Source organism: Pinus tabuliformis, chromosome 6 (genome assembly GCF_031772625.1).
Source record: "Pinus tabuliformis cultivar Carrire ecotype Pingquan chromosome 6, CPIR1, whole genome shotgun sequence".
Classification (NCBI taxonomy): Eukaryota; Viridiplantae; Streptophyta; class Pinopsida; order Pinales; family Pinaceae; genus Pinus; species Pinus tabuliformis.
In genome coordinates this window covers 1,695,947,777-1,695,968,929 of record NC_142292.1, presented here as the reverse complement: position 1 = coordinate 1,695,968,929, position 21,153 = coordinate 1,695,947,777, and the positions used below count along the sequence as shown (strand labels likewise).

The window sequence follows — 21,153 nt, the reverse complement described above, 5'->3', positions numbered from 1 at the left end:
CTATGTTGCTGTATAAAAAATTAAAGACAGTGTTCTACACTGCCAGGACAGGCCAAGGTCTGAGTGTTATAAAAGACAGTGTTCTACACTGCCAGGACAGGCCAAGGTCTAAGTATTTTTGTAGTCAACGCATAGGTCTCACTGTCTCAGATATGTGCCACTGCCAGGTACCCACAGTGATACTTACACTGCCTAAAAAACGCATGTGAATTACATACCAAGTTCCTCATATGATGGTTTTGAACTTCATGTGGAGGACAGGTTTCTTTGATTTTACAATGACTGATATAATGTTCAGGTCAACTGTTCTGTAAATACATTCTTTACCAATTACCACATATCTTTTATGAAACAATTATTGTGAGGTGTGATTCTGAAAGAAGGTACACAATTGTATGATCGAGTGCAATTTTGGAAACATTTTCTAAGGTTTTCTCTGTGCAAAACGAATGGAAGGCAACGCATAATGAATCAATAAAACTTGACAGCATCCCCTTTCAGCGATTTATATCAGATCTCAGCAGCCCTAAATATGTTGAATTTGTGGCACTTCTGAGTACTCTAGGCCTCTGCACAATGGGCTATCTTTATCAGCTATACGCACAGCCACTAAGAGGAAGACTTCAGCTCTTTCCAACTCATGCCAATGTGGAGAAACCCGGCCCAGAATTCAATAATACGCAGAGGATGACCCCACACTTACTCCCTTTAGCATTTCAATCACATTATGGAGGCTAAACTATGCCCAGAAATGTACAACGAACTCATTCTTTATTATAAAACACAGTGGCGTATACCTTTCAGGCTTTCTCTAATGTTATCACTTTGGTCACGCATAATGAATGAATAAAACACAGTAGCGTATACCTTTCAAGATGGGTTATTACAGTGGCAGGCGTGATAAGGGTTCCGTGATCACTGATAAGGCGTGATACAGTTCGTATTACAAGTCATTTGACATTACATCTATTAAGTTTTAACAGCTCAGCAAACTAACCTGCAAATTGCAATGCGGTCCGCCGCTCCAAATCGCTCCAAATCGCTGTTACGGTTTGCAAATCGCTCCAAATCGCTGTTACGGTTGCAAATGCGGTCAAATGGGAATGACAACAGCGAATTTAAACCTACCAGCAGCCCGAAAAACGAATCCGAAACCAGGATTCGATTCCAAAATCGTGACACGTTCTTCATTTTTTGCACACGCTCAGGACACGACGTACCCGAATATGACACGACGAGTCATTGAAACATGACACGTGTCAGGACAGAATCGTGTCCGATTCGTCCGATTCGGGATTCGTCCAGGGGTTTGGACGAATCCGGTTTCATAGCCCTTGAGGCTAGATTTATATATTAATATTGTTTCATTGGTTATTATTATTATTATTATTACGAGGCATTACATATTGTTAACTTAAGGAACTTCGTTTTGAAGTTAAGTTGAAAATTATTTTATTTTATTTAGTTATTTATTTCTTCGCGTTTTCCCTACACCTTTATATGAACTAGTATACCGACAGGCATTGAAAGTTACACAACACCAGGGAAATCCTAAGGAATTTTAGTCCTCTTTCCTAACTTTTGGAACCAAGCATAAAGCCTCAGTCTATACCATAGCCCTAGGGCTCGCCCCAAGGCTTAGACTTCATTTGCCCCAAGGCATGTATTCGGTCCGAGTACTCGACGACTCTGGGCATCTCACAAGGCTAGCCCAAGTCCCTCCACACTTACTAAAGTGCGCAACCCCAAACATCGAAGTCCTCACGCCCCCTTTGGACTTCAACATCCCAATCTAATATTAGGCACTCGACCTCTTCTAGATGGTCCCATAACCTTTCAAGAGCTATCCATCAAGAGTTATACAAGACAAAGGAATCACTGACATATGTAGTGTTGATTGAATCTGTCCCCAACCCATATGGTGTTACATATTCTCTTTCGCAGGTATGGGATTCTACGAGATCATCAAATAAACTGGCCCTCTTGGCCTTGTTACCACTCAAACTAGAAGGGGTCAATCCTTGTGGAATTTGAGTTGTAAAGTTGTGGGACCACAAAGAACTAAAGTGGGCCCAAACAAGGTCAAGGGTTTGGGGTTGATTAACACTAATGGATTTGACCAAGTTAGGGAGGAGAAGAGAATTAAAGGAATTAGATTTCTCTTGAAATGTGAATACAATGATCCTTAATGAAGCCTCTAACCAAAAGCAAACTAGGAAAATGGTCTTCATGCTAGGGCTTGGGATATCTCAAGAGTCCACTATCAGAATAGCCTAACATTTGGAGGACCTCTAAAGGACTCACTAGCGCAGCTCTAGACCAATTTTCATCAATTTTTGATGGCTACAGTAGCATTTGAGTGATGCCCTATGATCATCAAGGGTAGGATCAATTCCTAATCTATTGGGAGAGTTGGAGTCAAAGAGATCTCGAATCAAAGGTTTCTCACTCAACCAAGGAGTTTAAGAGATTTCACATGGCCTAGAGGCAACAACTAGGTCTCCTAGGAATTTATACTTCGTTATGCCAAATTTATTGACTTATTAAGGCATTCTAAGATAATTAGCCCCTAGGAACATTCGTTCACCATACAACGAGCATGAAACATATGCAAAACCTCACAAAATCCAAATTTTCACATTAATTAGGGCAAATTTCAGATTTATGAGTAAAATTCCATACATTTAACATGCAACAAGGTAAAGATTAACATTAACAAGAGGAATAACACTTACAATGTATAGTGACTATATCCAATCACCAAGAAATGGCAAGATCGAAGCTGCAAGATTAAAAGAGAGATTTCCAAATATCAAAATGCATCTAAGACATCCATACTCGTCCTCAAATAGATAGTGCGGAAATCTCATGAGAAATAAATGATCCCAATGCAAGTGATGATGAGAGAAATAAATCACCCTCTCATCTATTTATACAATCCAATAGGGATTTGAATGGCCTAATTTAGCTCAAATAATAAAATAATGTTCAATAATGATATGCCTTGGTGACAAGCCCACCGAGATAGCTCCAAAATAGGAAGATAAGCCTCTCAAGAGGGAAAAATAGTAAATATGATGAGTCGTTGGGCCATTAAGAAGTTCCTAGTGGAGTCTAAAGTGTGCCAAGTTGAGAGAATAGGCTCCAAACAGAGTGATCAAGGGGTTGGCTCCTTGATAGCCAAGCAAGTCACATGTGGTGCCCACAAGGGGGTGTGGGGTTACAATGACATCCTTATGGGTCTCTAAGTGGATCGTTAATGCCTGCAAACCATCTGTAAGGGCTAGGATGATATTGATGACATAATCTTTTGTGGTGAGACACATCATCATTTGGACCCTAGAACCTCTGCCAAGTGTGTGGTATAAGTGTGAAGCCGTTGGGCATGGTGATTTTGGTGCATCATCCTCACCCAAAAGGTGGAACATGAGCAATCACTGAATGGTGCTAGGGATCCATGAAGTGTTCTCTGCTATGGTGGAGGCCTATGGCTCTAACCACTCACCCTACAAGTGCCCCCGTGACCCTCTTGAGGGCTTGGACCTCGTATACGGAGACCAAACTCAAAATGGAGACCCACCTGCAATTCTGCATAAGATCCAATGCATCCCCTTGCCCTCCAATACAACAAATATTAGAGTAATCAAGTAAAAGAGCTTACAAATCATGGAATCAAATGGACACTTCATGGTGGCATGCCCTTCCACATTGGGCTTTGGCATGTACAAGTGTCTCCAAGCTCAATAAGGGGGTTAATCAAGGACCCTATTAGGTGGTTTCAACCTTTAAAGGGGGTGACATGTCCATGGTACATCCATCAAGTGGTAGGTGACATATGATATAATGATGGAATGGAGTGGGGGATTAAGGGAAGGATCCTAGCTACATGCCATGGTACAATGGTAGCTATAATAGGGGAAGCCCACACTTGGGCATATTAGTGTAGGAGGGAGCAATCATGGTACATGAGTTACCCAGGCCTTTGCTTTTCCATCCTTCTTCATATGCCTTTTGCCTTCGATTGATTTTTCTTCATAACTGCTCGGGGTTCCAGAGGATGAGAGCATGATGTGTAGGATATAGTAGTAGATACCCCCTTTAAAGGTGGGGCAGTTCATTGCCCACCAGGGGTTGGGACAATCATGGGTTCCTTAATGTGGAGGGGGGCTCATCTAGGGCCCATAAGAACCAGGGTGATGGCCATAAATAAGGGGTAGAGCTCATGTTTGGCTTTTGCCCACGTGCTAAATTTGTATGTCCCGACCATCTTCTGCATTTTGTGGTACATTTCTTTTTGAGAGTGGCCAAGTTATGCTTTTTCCTTTCTTTTTAGTTGCATCAACCTCCAGGGAATCGTTCCAGGCCCGACCCGAAGTGTGGACAAGGGGAGGGGGAGGCTAACCCTTTGTGGACCCAACAAACCAATGTGGACCCAAATGGGAAAAAATGATAAATTAGGTTAGAATGAGTGGAGGGGAGCGATGTATATGGTGTTGGGAAGTGGGACCATGCAACCAAAATCGATATTTCCCATGTAGTGCCATCCCTAAAGCTAATAGCTAGTAAAAGAGATCCCACGAGACTAGGATGCAAGGCTAACCACCAAATCGGGAAGAGGAGACAAGGGTATAGCCCTAGCCCACTCTTTCTGTCGAATCCCCCCACCAATCCATGCCCAAAAGTGTTTATGATGAGTAAGCAAAATTACTCAACTATACCAATGAAAAGCCACACCTTCAGGGTCGAGAGGCCCACCTTCAAACATGCGATCATAACAGGTGGGTGAGGGACCACATGGTTGGCTCAGGGGACGTAGATAGTGGCACATCGAGCTATTTGGTGGCTGCAAGGGGAGTACCATCTAGGATAATTTTTTTCTCCTATGAATATCACCCACAAAGTGGTGGGTAACAAGCCCATTTGTGGATTTCTTGTCAATCACCACATCCCAACATGCAACCAACGCATTAGTTATAACATCAAGATATCTATATCAAGATATACCATGACATCACATAATAAATGGATCCGCATGTCAATATAATTTCATATCATAACATCATAATCCATATGCCATATTATGCATATCACATTTGTCATGAGCATACAACATCATTATCATAACAAAATCAATAAATAAGCACCATATATGCATCACTTACCTCTCATCTGAACTATGTCCAATTACCATATACCATCACATCATGAAACATCATCACATCATTATACTTCAACATTTCTATGTTGACATAACAATTAACTAAAACCATAACTGAAATCATAGTGTATGATTTAGATGTATCAATAAAATCTAAACAATAAGACATGATTTAGACATTTCACGGAAGTATCTATCTAAGCTATGTTATCCAATATTAGTTTGTTTACCACAAATTAACAAAATAGATAAGGAAAGTCACGATGAATAACATCTGCATCCTTCCAATTTGGTTATGGTTACGAGGACTAACATTCATTATCATCAAAATCTGCAAGTTCATCCTTTGCTCTTCCTTCATAAGGTATTTTTATCAAACATATATTGTTAATATTGGAAATCAAATTTATAAACATTCCTTATTTTCTTACAACCATTGTATCTTTATAATTATTTTCCATTGCATTCTAATAACAGGTTTACCTCCCTTTTAGGGTGTTTGCATACTATCTTAAAGTATATGGCTTCTAGCTTCAACTACATTTGATGTATACTTTTAGGGAAATGTGCTACACTTCTCTCCATTGCTCAATTATGATTTTCCACTCCTTGTTTGAACATGTTACCTTTTAGCCAATTTAGCATATTATCAATCTACTGTGTTACTTCATATTTGATGGTCTCTTCTTAATGTTCATATCTGAGTCCCTCTGTATTCACTCATGTATGTTAATCGTCATGCCACTGAAAATAGATATCCATGATGCAATAAATATCTTTAGAACAACAACTTATTCACACTATTTTAACATAAAAATAAACATAAGTAAGGTTAAACTGACACTATTTGTTTTGAGTTATTTAAGACATTTTCCGTACCATTCTTCTCCTCTTGAGAGGCAACAACCTTGAAACAACGTTGACCAAATAACTTTTCTAAAGAACTCATCATTTACTTGCATAACCTTAACTTTTTATAATTTAAGAATTCTCTATGACTCTATTATATATCTTTCTCAATTATTTATATAAACATTCATTCTCATAAATAGAGAGAGATATGTGTGTAATAAATAATGAGTTACATTCCTTTTGATAATATATTGCATGATAAAACTACAATATATATTATTATATAATAATTTAAAACTTTTCCAATATATCAGAAAATTAAAATTACTTATATTTTACAGACATATTATCTATATCATTTTTTTTTCTATGTAAATTTAACATACAAGAATATAGGGTGTTCTAATTATTATTATGATAAAAATATTATAATAATAATACCTACATGTGTTTATATTTCACATAATTATAATAGTATGTAGAGGATGCAAGTGCCAAAAAGTTGGGAATCAAACTTGGAACATTCAAGAAAAACTTTCACCAACTTAATGCTCAACCAAAGCCGAAATGTTCATAACTCTAACAATATTCTCTTCAAATCATACACTTTTCATCGTTTCACAAGTACAAGGAGATAATTTTTGATGTCATATAATCTATTTGATTTTACTTATTTGACTGAATGGATCTTCTATAAACCTTAGTTTGGGACATATCTCGAGAAAATATGATATGAGATGCCAATTAGGAACTTAGCATAAGATACCTTCCTTAATCTTCTAAGTTCTACAATCAAGTTCTTATTAACCACGGTTTGATATACCGTTCTTTCTATGAGACAATTTCTTTTGGCCTAGCTTGTATGGCTTTTGCTATCTTGTGGTGTAGTTTTGGTGGTGCAATCCAACTTTCAAGACTTTTGGTGACAACAATTAGTTATCTTTAAATCTGGCCGGCCTAAAATTAAGGCAAACCCCAAATTTAATGCGGACATTGAAAACTTGGTTGTTAAATGCAATATTTGATAATGTAGTAAAATAAAAAACGATCCCTAACCTAGGGCTCATTTAACCTAATGTTCGTGGCAATAAAAAAATGATGGGAACAAATATTTGGGGCATTCATGAATTAGATATGATGATGCTAGGCCATATGCTCTAAGAGTTGCTTTCACTGATTCTAGTGCCAATGGTGCAACAAATTTCCTATCACGAGTTTAACACAGTGAACGCCCATGGTTCGAATCTAAGCAACCCCATAACAATTATTTTTTTGGACTATAAGATTGTAAAAACTTGTTAAAATTGGCAACTAAGGCCAAATTCCACTTTGGACAACTCAATTGATGGAGATAATCATTCCATTAAAATCCTCTTTTCAAGAGGACCAAAATCGATATGAAGATCGTCTCATTTGGACAAGTGAAAGTGTGATTTTGAATTTTTGTTTTCTCATGAGCAAATTATCAAGGTGAGCCTCACCTCTATGTTGGCTCATCAAGTCCAATAGTCACGTCTCTTGACCCCAACGAGTTATATACATAGAGGCGCTCTCAACATCATTTACACACATCACTTCACATATTTCTCCTCTCTGAAATAACCGCAGAAGGGAGATGACCTCAACGAAGGAGGAAGGGTAAGATTGGTGTTTTGGTTGGGTTGTTTGATGGGAAAAATTTCAAAGGCAGGAGGCCGAGCATGTTAAGGGTAAGTCTGGGCCTACTTTTGGGCATATCTTTCTCTTGTTGTAGGTCTGGGTTATCTCTAGGAGGCAGAGTAGGAGTGTTTGAGCATGTTTCTATGGTATGAAAAACTCTCTCCTGGTGGGCCGCATCTACAAGGACCCTTTCTCAAGCAGGCCGCAGTCCTCATCTTGCTAAAAAGTAGGTCGAGAGGGTCAGTGTTTGCCCAGGTGGACCGCAGACCTGTTTTGGTAAGCATGGAAGCTTGTTTGGGGGCTGAACTATGCCCTGTTATGTAGCAGAAGGAGGACAAGTTCTCATGAAGAAAGGTTGTAGTCATGGAAGGTTGTTTTGGGTGAATTTGTGAGGGCTGTAGCAGTGTGCCACATGCCCTAACCAGGAACAACAAGTAACAACAACATACTCCTTCTCTTGTGATCATAAGGTATGAACAAAGATAATGTATTTGGACAATTTTGCATGCTCGTTGGATGGTTGTCCAGATTGGACAGTCTGGAGCAATTTCTTGATGGATTGTAAGTAGTCCTCACCAGATCAACTTCTACTATTGTATGACACCTGTTGAGAGGACTTATATTGAAGTGCTTTTGGATTGCAATGTTGAATGATCCATCTATATCTTTTGGCAGATCTTCAAATTAAGAAGTCAATTTTGACTTCGAATTATTCTCCCCCCTCTCCGCTGAACATTTGATAATGATAATAAGAAGAATTGATCAAGGGTTTCCCCATCTTGGGGGTTTTCCCTGGCTTGAGCCATATTATTGTGTTCTCTTGTCTCGACTTATCTTCTACATCTTTTGTTTATGTTCTTTCTTCAGTTACTGTCAATTCGATAATGATTTATGTGAATGCCAATGGAAATGAAATGGATTGATAAATGAGCTCATATGGAAGATTGAAGTAACTGTCCTTAGCAAAGAACATGTTAACTAAAATTAACAAAACGTCCCCGAATTCTTCTCTTCATCTTTAGTCACGCATTCAAATACAAGCTTCTCCATCATTGTGCATCTTTCATCCCCTTCGTTTCATTGGTGAAAGAATTTGTTGCTTTGGAATTGTAACTCTTCCCTCTCCCTCGTCATCTTCAATCTTGTAATTTCTCATAGGAATAGCTCTAATGTTTTTCATATTTGCACAAACATCAACTATTGTAATCTTAGGAAAATCATCAATTCATGTAAGCACTCCAACGCCTCAACTGCATGCTTTCCCTTAATATTTTCCAACCCCTACTTCATGTGGGTTGTCCAATTGTGGGGCCTAGTCCAACAATTGAGCGGATTGTGAGTGGTTTCGAGATTGACGTTGCCACATCACCCATCACCCGCAATGGATCATGACTGTTGGATTGGCAGGCCATATCCCACAAGGAAGCAATGATTGTCCTACATCACGCTGTCTATGTTCGAGTTTATGAGTCCATGTATTTTTGAGTCAAGTCTAAGTGAATGTTCTTACATGCAAAAGGAGAGCAACCTAGAGAATACGAAAAAGAAATATAAAAATGAAGATTAAATTGTATTTTAATTTGATTAAATTATGTGGTGATCAAACACAAATAGACGTCATCACCTTCAAAGTGATTGGATAAATACAAGGCACAAACTTAGTCAATTGAATCCAAAGAATGAGATGTTGTAATTTTTGTTCATGGGCATATGAATCGTCTTAGATTGAATAAAATATCTTCAAACAGTGTAATCTATCCACGATGCCATTTGTCCGAAACCCTTTACTAATGGTGCCATTCCAGAGGTAATAAATTTAACCTTTCGACGTTTTCCTCCAACTATAGTTCTGAATTTAAGGAGAAAAAAATGGTTTTGAGTTGTGGTTGGTTCTCGTACTTGAGTGGTAGTTTATACAAAACTTCATATCACAGGTCATGAGTTTGATTAACGACAAACTATAGTAGCTCCTTTATAGCTTAGTGGTAGAGCGCCAATCTTGTAAAACTAAATGTCCGTAGTTGATTAATGACAAGTTGCTGTAAAAAATGAAATCAAGGGTGGTGCTCAACATCATCCTAGAAAGCATTTTGCAATGCATTGTGAAACCATAAAAAGAAGCATCATATTTTGAAATGCATTTTTAAAAAAATTTAATTTAAGGAAATTTCAATTTGTGAAATGCGTGGAATTTTTGTATAGACAAAAAATTCTTGAAATTTTTAAAAGATTTCACTGAGGGTGAGAAAAAATTAATAATTTATGTAACTCAAAATTAATAATGTAAATAGATTTCAATGCATGAATTTTTTAAAATTTCATAGAAATTTCGCAAGTGTTGAGGGTGCGAATTGTTTGAGAAATTATATTGTTTGCTTAACTAAGTTTTAATTGAGATTAAAGAATGAGAACATGAAAGCCCAAAGGCCCAATAGAGTTGAAACCTTGCTCTAATACCATATATAACAACCCCGAAATTAAAACATGCAACTAATTACATCAATTTATGTGATTAATAATCAACACACAAATTGTTCAACTAAATGACATAGAATTTTCGAAAACCACGAGCAAAGAAGACTAACTTGTAGCGACGACATACCTTACTTGTGATCCCAGAATTGTAATGCTACTCAACTCTTGTTGACTGCAACAATCAACATTCTCCACCCAACTGTAGGCTCAACCGCACATAATCTTTCTACAACCGACCATCCCACACCCTCAACCAACTACTATTGCCAGGGAATCCTTTTTCTCACAAAACTCTCCTTCCAAAGGAATGGACAATGCTTCTCATCTCCCTTTTCGTCCATTAAATAGAACAAACGGCTCCAAAAATGGAAAGGGATTGGAAAGGGATTTGCATGCACACAATCCATGTTTCAACATGCCAACTTTTATTTCTTTATTTTAAGTTTTACTCAAATCAACATTTTAAAAAAAAATTTAACTTTTGCTTATTTTATTCCTTTTTACTTTTGTTAACTTACTTATTCTTACTATTTATATATATATTTATTTAGAACTTTAGTTGATTATTTACTATTATTATCTTATATTCTCAATTTATTATTTATTCGCTGTTTTTATATTTTTATTATTATTTATTTATTTATATATTAATATTATTTCATTGATTATTATTATCAGGGGGCATTACACTAGTGGTAGCTTCAGAAGGTCTTCTACAAAGGTCTAGTGTCTTATCATGTGGAAGACATTATTTGCATCTTTAGGTGCTTGCTTGGTGGAGTAAGTGATTTGTCTTCTTTCCTAGGCCTAACTTAGGAAAAGTACAATAATTAAAGTCAATTAATTATTGTGGACTATTAAGTAATTTTCCAAGGATAAATAATTTAATTATTTAATTGATTTAGAATTATTCTTAGTCATTGATCTCTAAGATGATTCTAGAAGGGAGATTAGGGTTAAGGATTTGTGCTTGATGACCATTATAAAGGAGGCCTAGCAAAGAGGTGAAGACACATAGAACTCAAGCAAGCGAGTCATCACAAAGAAAACAATTTTCTTTAAGTGCAAGTGGCTTAGTGCACTGAGAGTGCAGAGAAGGAGAAGTGCTCCTTGATTGAGGGCAAATCCAGGAGGTCAAGTGGAGGAGATTGCACGGGTCTAGTTGCGAGAGGGAGATCAATTTGATTTGAAGGAGGCCGAGTTTTTGGAGCGTTGAGTTTTCCCTAGGGCATAGTAATGGCATGCAAAGAGGGAACATGCCGCTTTTGTTTGCCGAGTATTTGGGATGATTTCTTTAGGCCAATTTCTTTCAGAGGTTGATTTCCTTGAGGCCAAATTCATGGGGCTGAATTCATTTTGTGGGAGAGAATCTCTCATATCCAAGGAGATCTAACAACCTTCTAAAACAAACAATAAGATTATGGTAGAGCTCACACAACTCGCTCATGATTATAAATTTCACATGTTGATCCTTAAGATAAGTAGGAATTGATAATTCCAACACTTAGCTTTAATGAGCGCTTGTCTTAATCTTTGTCAGGTAGGTCTTCATCATCATCTTTTGTTGGTTCAATGCATCAAATGCTCCGTTATGAATCCAAGAAACACGCCCCGTTAATGAGTACTTGTCTTAATCTCTGCCAAGTGTGTCTTCATCATTATCTTTTGCTGGTTCAATGCATCAAATTCAACATTATGAATTGAAGAAACTTAGGTTTATCAAAGTCTATATCTGGTCCAACTTGAAACTTGTGTCTCATACCTTGATCATGTATTCATCAAATTATCAAAATCCATATAAAGAATCAACCATCCATGCAAATATATGGTTACCTAACTGTTACTGCTGTTGTTCTAGTAAGAAATCTTTCAAGTACATGGTTCATTCAAATTATTCATGAACTCCCCTAAAATGTACATAAAGCTTAAGGTTTCTAAGCCTATCACACTAGTTGTCATTAATATTTTCAGATGGCAGTGTTTTTATTAAACACAACACATGAACTTTACCTTGTTTCACGATCAGCAATTGGTCTCCATTGTTCCAATAGGAACCATCTCCGACATCCTTTTGACCAAATTCCCAAAAACTTTTTGTTGTATTTAAAATATCATTATTATCCTCCTTGCCACAATCTCATCATTCTTACTCAAAATTGACTTTACTATTGACACTTGTCATCTCAATTGAGAACAATGCCATTTTGTTGCATCTTTAACTACCATGATAACCAACAATGGTTATTCACCCAAGCAACTTCCCTCTCTCAACCAAAGTGTCCATGCTCCTCCATTAACATTTAACTTAAAAATTGTTTTTTCAAACAACATACCCATTGGGAACTGATTATACCTTTCCACGAAAAATCAATATTGCACAAATTGATTGGGAACCTCTTGTACTTTAGGGCCTAACATCAACTTAATTGTAAAGATTGAACAATTGGTTATCCTATCGACATATTTCCATCTTCCGAGACACATAGGTACCAAATCATGGTGCTCCCTAGTTATTAAGGAACATAGTCTAGAAACATAATGTATCCATCTCCATCTGACGTACTAAGTGCCTGCTAATTTGAGGTCTTATGGTGCCATCATCCTCAAACAATGTTTCCATCAAGGAACAACTAGAGAATACAACATATAGCTATATTTTCCTTTTAGGGATGACATACCCCATCGAGCAACTTAGGAATGATTTTTACGTTACATAGTGTTGCGATGCAAGACTACAATAATGAACAATTTAGAATGATACATGTGACCAAATGCTTCTACATGTATGTTTCTTTGGAGTAATGCATATGCTTGGCATCTTTCCCATCATCCTCAAACAATGTTTCCATCAAGGAACAACTAGAGAATACAACATATAGCTATATTTTCCTTTTAGGGATGACATACCCCATCGAGCAACTTAGGAATGATTTTTACGTTACATAGTGTTGCGATGCAAGACTACAATAATGAACAATTTAGAATGATACATGTGACCAAATGCTTCTACATGTATGTTTCTTTGGAGTAATGCATATGCTTGGCATCTTTCCCATCATCCTCAAACAATGTTTCCATCAAGGAACAACTAGAGAATACAACATATAGCTATATTTTCCTTTTAGGGATGACATACCCCATCGAGCAACTTAGGAATGATTTTTACGTTACATAGTGTTGCGATGCAAGACTACAATAATGAACAATTTAGAATGATACATGTGACCAAATGCTTCTACATGTATGTTTCTTTGGAGTAATGCATATGCTTGGCATCTTTCCCTTCATCTTTGACATCTTGGTTCAATCTTCGTCTTGGAGCTTCCATACTTCACTTGGAAATGGTTAAAGTAGTAAATTCCAATAAACATTGCATCACTTATTGAGTTGACTAGGAATATGTTTCTTGATTTATAACTCCAAGATATTTTCATCAAAACCATCATAAATCTACACTAGCACACACATGCATCAGTAGATCCAATGATCTTAATATGTTCTAAATAGACACACATAGATCCATCAAATACATAGGTCGATGCAACAATGACTAGAGGTAGATTTCTTGCTCCTTAATTCCTAGCTAGCCATCCTGCTAGGATTGCAATACGTCAATCCTCAACACCTTGCTTTAACAGCAGCGACACCATCAACATCTTTGTTCAATCTTCATCTTGGGGCTCACATAATTCAGCTTCCATACTTCACCTGCCAATTGTTAAAATCCTAACTCATTTATCGAGTGGACTAGGCTCAATATGTTTCTTGATTTATTACTACAAGACATTTTTCATCATCACCATTACAAATCTACACTAGCACACACATGCAACAATAGATCCAATGATTTAAGAATGTTCTTAATAGGCACATATACATCTCTATCAAAGACATGGGTCAATTCAATAACAACATGAGGTAGATTTAAACTCCAGCTTAGAGACACCATAATCGAGGGAAGTGGATTTTTCATCTTGGGCATGCCAAGCAAGCCGTCCTTCTAGGATTTCCGTACAATGATCATGAAGAGCCTGCTTCAACGGCGGCCACACCAAGTGCAAGTGGTCTCCAACATCACAGTGTGCTTCTCCTTGTGGTCCCAAGGCATTATTCTGGAATCTTCAGAGTTATGACACTTTATGCAATGGTTGTATCTCGATCCCCACATGTGAGTGCGCAATGGAAAGGCATATGCAGGCACAATTATTAACTTGTTAAGGCATACATACTCACGAATATATGTAGTTATGAAACTTTATGCAATGGTTGTCTCTCGATCACCACATGTGAGTGCACAATGGAAAGGTACATGCAGGCATAGTTATGGTGTCCTTCATGGAGTTCACATGTCATCTTACATCAGTGCCACAAATCATATGGGCTGCAGATCAGGATTAGAATGGTTTTTGCCATGGCTGCCTCCAGCCACAAACTCATGCACCTACTCAAACTGCAATCTTCAGTGGGTGCTTTATTTTTTAGCAGCAATTGCACTCAGATCTCTGCAGTCCTCCTTAACACTTGAGCAGCTTCAGACTACATGTATGAACAACTTGATCAGCAGTCTTTGCTCATCTTGGCACTATGTTCACACCAGGTTTAAGAAACAGTGACCTTCAAGATATGTCACACCGTTCAGTTCGAATTCGAGTTTGACAACGATTAAGTTTGATTCGAATTTGAATTTTCCGATGAGGTTCGTATGAGGTTCGACATTAAGTTCGACTATACATATTTTTCAACACACACACACACACACACACACATATATATATATGACATAAAATAATAAAAAATCAAAATCAATCAATAAAGCTATATGAGTAGCAGTGAGCACCCACGAGCCACAAATCACAACCACTATTCACTTCACGCTCCAGGCGACAGGGACAAGCAGCATCTAGAAATTGAATTCAGGAAATTGCAGACAATACAACACACAACGGCAACACTGAGCACAATAGAGCGAGTACACTCAAACTGAAGTTGGCTTGTGAAAATATATCGACAACCATGGTAAATAAAGCCAAACCAGTGGCCACCATGGGAAACTAAGTGGCGGTAAGCGAAACAAGAGAAAACCATGTGTTGCCCATGGTTTTTCTCATAAACCTTAAAACAACTGACAAAAGCAACTCGAACTCAACCTCGAACAACAAAACAATTTAATTTTTTTTTAAAATTCGGCTTCAGGTTCGTCTTTAGATTCAAATTCGAATTTGTTGAGGTTCGACTATCAGGTTCGCCGACCTTGAACGAATTTGAATTTTTTTTTGGGTTTGCCGAATTTTGAACCTCAAGGTTCAAATTTGGCGAACCTTGTGACATAGCCTTCAAGCACTGGTAAATGACACTATCCATGATTTAGTCCAAAAATATAACATTCAATGATCAATCAGGCTTCTAATATTCACTGTCACCAAGGCCTTGGGTATAGGCAACAACAACACCCAACCTGGTAGATCAATTGCCAGCAAGTCACCAAACTTTGGACGGGCACAATGTCCAATGCAATAAAACCAAAACCCACATGTGTGATCGTAACTATCATGTACTGATCCATAAGGCAAGTAGGAGTTAATAATTCCAACACTATATTGATTTGATGTTTATTATGTTAGATTAAATGCTGAGGGGACTTGAAGATTGCTTGATGCACTGGATATCACAACTTCAATTCTACTTTCAAAAATTAATTAGGAAAATAAAGAGACTGTTTGTGATAAGCTTTTATCAAGTGATATATGTGTTGAGTCAGCTGTGATCTAGCTAAATGTGAATCAAAGAAACTTAACGTATGTGATAAAGTCCCAAGAAAATGCAAATAAAACTTTCAACCAATAACTGAAGTTGAGATTGCTTCATGCTCTTGTTGTCAACTCATTTATAATTTTCAGATCAATAAATGAAAAATAAGATTGAAGAGTTTTCAATGAATAACTCGAATAGAAATTTGTTAACTTCAATTCTACTTTCGAAGAACAATTAGGAAAATGAAAGAGGAGGTTGAAGAGTTCTTAGTCAATGACTAAAGTTGAGATTACTTGATGTCCTGTGTCAACTTCAGTTGTACCTTCCGAAAAAGCAGGTTGAGCCGTCGAGTTTGATGATAACCCTTTCAAAATTATCTCAGCTAGTGGATGGTGCAAGGCTCAACTTCCTCAAATTTTACTCAGAAAAGCGTTATAGTCACATGCTACATACATCATACGAGTTCTTTTTGTCAGGTGTTTTGATGATTTTTGGGTTGCCCCATAGCAATATTTTTTATTCTTATAATATTGATGAATGTCTGTCACTAAGAACTAGAAGTGCTGTCCAAGGAATAAGCCTGCAAAATCTGAGCATGATCTATAAAGATCATTGTGATGTTGAACGTTGGTTGATCTGTGTAGAGTTGTGCTTGGCGAGCAAGGAAAGCATTGACAAAGGATTGAGTGCCCCTGCCTGCCTAGTGTCAGAAATACACTTCCACAAATTCTATATAGAAATGCCTAGTGTCAGAAATACACTTCCGTAAATTCTATATAGAAAAGCTTTCTAGTCACATGTTACATCATATAAGTTGTTTTTATCAGACGTTTTACTGATTTCTGGGTTTCAGCAATTTCATGGCAAGAAAGGCCCCTCCCCCAAAACAACAGTTTTATTCTTACGATATTGATAAATGTCTGACACTAAGAAATGCTGTCCAGGGAATAACCCTGCAAAATATGACCTTGATTATCAGATGTTGAACTTTGGTTTATCTGTGTAGAGCTTGCTTAGTGAGGAAGGAAACATTGAAGGATTGATTGCCCCTGCCTGCCTAGTGTCAAGAAATATCCTGCTGTGCATGTGCTTGTCATTGGAACTGTATAATGGAGAAAATAAGAATTATCTCATATTAAACATCATTATCCCAGTTACGTTTTTTGTCCTGGTGCTTGTGTCAAAAAATTAATACATCTGTTCGTCCATCTTTGGGCAATATGCCCATCATTTTAAAATATGATATATTTTCTTATCTAAGATGATTAATGGTGTTTACTTGACTATTACAAGAACATTTTGCTGGTGATTGACTCTTTTCTGCCAAAACTCCATCACTTTGAATTTTGGGATTTTCATATCTTGTCAAAAAGTTTCGCTTTCATTTTTTTTTCTTTGCCCTGATGGTATGTCTAAATTATTTGGTCCTTGTTTTCCTGTTTGTATAAGCAGAAGCTAGAAGCTCCTTCTGGTGAGAAACCAGAACCTGTACGAACTCACCTTCGCAACATGATTATTGTTCCAGAAATGATAGGAAGCATCATTGGTGTTTACAATGGAAAGACCTTTAATCAGGTTGAAATCAAGGTAATCAATCAATAATTAATTTGTTATAGCATACATTATTGTAATTGCTTATTGCACTTAACATGACACTATATTATCATAATTTCTTACTCTGGTTAAATAAAAACTACATTATCGTAATTGTTGTGGTTGTGATTGCCAGCCTGAGATGATTGGACATTACTTAGCAGAATTTTCAATTTCGTACAAGCCTGTAAAACATGGAAGGCCTGGTATTGGTGCTACTCACTCTTCCAGGTTCATTCCTCTGAAGTAGGACTTTGGCCTTGGCTTGAACTCTTTGAAGATTGTCGTGGTGGCACATTATTTGTCATCCTGGGAGAACCTAGTTTGAGAATTTGTCCTTTTTTATTGTTTTTGTTTCACTCATAAATTTGAGAAGCATACTCTCCAGTTGCATCCTCTAAATGCATCATTTTTGTAAACACAACATTGTTTGGGGGTTTTTAAGCGTTTTGAATTTGAGCTTGTCATTGCTCATTATTAATTTGAGACAAACATTATTTATATCTTTCATAGGAGGTTAGATCACATTAAATTATCAAAGGAAACAAATGGCAGGGGAATGGTGATATATCTTGGGATATGGATAAGAATTTGAAATACAGTCTAAATCTGATTTATTGATTGCAGTCCATTCTTTTAAAAAGGATCCAGCACTGCTTGTTTATTTCTGGATATAAACTGTGTGTATGAGCGGAAGTTTCCGGAAATATACACCGTTTATATCCAGATATAAACAAACATGATGAACAACTGTGGATATTGATATGCTCAAAGGATCTAGGAATGTTTATGAATATAGTTTACATTCTCAACAAGATATGTACGGTCTCCCTCAACATAAAATATGCATGTCTTTAATCTCTGTGGATGATGCCATCGGTTGCTTTGATCAAACATCTTATTTACATGACTAGGCTTTACATCCTGAAGAAAATATATTGATGTTGTCCCCTTTTTGCAGAGGACAATTTATAAGACGTTTTAATCGTTGTGACAAAAAGGACTATGCCCTTGTTTTGCATGATAGATCTCAATAATTTCTGAGTATATACCATTTAAAAGATCTAACCCTCAAAATAGAACTCGACGACGAAGACGGCAGAGTAATGTTAAAATAGAACTGAATATTGTTGACAGAGGAGACCTAATTTTGATACATCATGTGCATGTGGCTGGTTTAGTTTATCAAATTCAGAGTCAGGGCAAATCTCAGTTGAAAAGAGTGGTACAGTTGGATTTCAAAGTTTAAAGCATTAATTCTGTTTTAATGCAATAGATGTTATTTTTTAAAAAGAGCCCTTAATTCTCTTCACACTATAGGTATTGTTACGTTAAAATAGAACTGAATATTGTTGGAAGAGGAGACCTAATTTTGATACATCGTGTGCATGTGGCTGGGTAAGTTTATCAAATTCAGAGTCGGCAAATCTCAGTTGCAAAGAGTGGTACAGTTGGATTTCAAAGTTTAAATGCATTAATTCTGTTTCAATGCAGTAGATTTTATTTTTTGATTTCATAGTTTAAATACATTTATTCTCGTTTGACGAGATATATATATATATATATCGTCTTCGCAAGAAAGGGATTTTCTTGTTCTCAATGATCTCTGTCAATAATTTTTAGTATATTTTTTTATGAAGATCGATTATATATATATATATATATCTATCGTCTTCACAAGAAAGGGATTTTCTTGTTCTCAATGATCTTTGATCTCTGTCAATAATTTTTAGTATATTTTTTGGATTTTCTTGTTCTCAATGATCTCTGATCTCTGTCAATAATTTTTAGTATATTTTTTGTATGAAGATCGAGAACCTGGGAATAGAACTAAAAATTGAATGGAAAGTGCAAAATAGATTTGAAATAGAACTGAATGCTTGAGAAAGAGGGCTTTGGTTTTTATTTTTAAAATTTTAATTTTCCATATAGAACTGAATATTGGAGGAAGAGCAAACCTTGTTTTGATGTACTCTATTTTAAAATTTTATAACCCTCCAAATAAACTGAAGATTATAAGAAAGATGAAACCTTGTTTTGATACACTACTATATATATAGAGAGAGATGTGTATCACCCTCCAAATAAACTGAAGATTATAGGAAAGATGAAACCTTGTTTTCATACACTACTATATATATAGAGAGAGCGCTGTATCATAAGTGTTAATAATTTTTAGTATATTGTTGATGTTTTATATAGCAGAGGAATGTATTCTCTTCTTGAAAACAATGTATAATGTGTATTCTATTATGTATAACAATATATATTTATATATTATATCATATTATATATAATATACAAATATAAATAATCAATAATTAATTGGCAAGGAAAAAATATGTTTTATTGCATGTTTATTAATGAAAAGACACTTTGACTACGTATATATATTGGGGCTTTCAGTTATGATAAGATATTTAGAAATATTTCATATATCACTTTAATAATGTTTACTCAATTGTAAAAATGAAATTAAGATTGAGAACTTTTCAAGTGTGCAATTATTTGTTGACACTTAATCATTGGAATTGGGTGAATATGTGTAAATAATGTAAATAGTAAATAATGGAGAATAGGAATATGAAGAGACATTGGGAGGTGAAGCCCAAGAGTCTCTTCCTCGTATATATTCATGAGCAATTTCAATGCAAAGACACAATTTCATTTGAGTTACCTCTTGGCCTGACATGGTATCAGAGCTCAAGTCCTAGCCACTATTTTTGGCTCCTTTTCTACCCTCGTAACTCTCTCCTGCTCGTGTTCTGCATATTTCCTTTGTCCTTCAGTTTAAAAATTTATTGTGTTCGCTACCTCTTCATTGGATTTTCTGGGGTTGTCTTCGTTGTTTTGGGAGATTAGCGAGCAAGAATTATTCGCTGTGGCGCTGCCTCGAAGCACTGTGCTGTATCGGGATTGTTGCGAAGCAGAAGAGTGGTAACCCTGAAGTTTATTATGTTAAATGGTGGTATTGAATGGCATTGATATTGTATGCGACTAGTATTTTGAGACATACGACCCCTCGAATTGAGACATATCTCCCATACCATTGGTTAACGCTGCACTGACATGGTATAATATGCTCCTTCGGTAAGCACCGCTCTCCCCACTGTATTGTGTTACATTGCCCATATTGCCTGACTCTGTACCATACTCCTAGTTCCCACTCACTGTTTTTAATTGCTGTGGTTTGTAATATATGTGTTTTACCATTGGTACTGTATGCCACAAGTCCTCTACCACCACATACTACTCTGTTGAATGGTATAAAATCGGTATCGTGATTGCTCAGTGCGATACCACCATCGCCATACTGTTTTTAATATATATAACTCGTCACACCTCCATGCTACCCTGTCCGTTGCATTGAATGTTGGCTTGGTGCATATCACTCTGGCATATATCACATTGAATTACTGGCTGTTGTGCTACTTGGAAGCAGTGTTGTATCGAGACTGTTGCAAAGCGAAAGAGTGGTAAGTTTGTAGTTTATTTTGTTAAATGGTGGTATTGAATGGCATTATTATTGTATGTGACTAGTATTTCAAGATATTCGACCCCTCGAATTGAGAAATATCTCCCATACCACTGGTTAACACTGGACTGACATGGTATAATACGCTCCTTTGGTAAGCACCGCACTCCCCATTGTATTTTGTTACATT

The 21,153-nt window shown here is 36.6% G+C and overlaps 1 protein-coding gene across 1 annotated transcript in view; it reads left to right on the top strand.

The window, feature by feature from the left end:
* Positions 1–18,114, top strand: part of LOC149265501 (small ribosomal subunit protein uS19-like) — a 33,312-nt gene extending 15,198 nt beyond the window's left edge. Inside the window, exons 4-5 of the mRNA XM_089429473.1 lie at positions 17,348–17,482; positions 17,625–18,114. Coding sequence (XP_089285599.1) covers positions 17,348–17,482; positions 17,625–17,738 — 249 coding nt within the window. The 3' untranslated portion in view covers positions 17,739–18,114. The remainder of the gene's footprint in view (positions 1–17,347; positions 17,483–17,624) is intronic.
* The last annotated feature ends 3,039 nt before the right edge of the window (positions 18,115–21,153 follow it).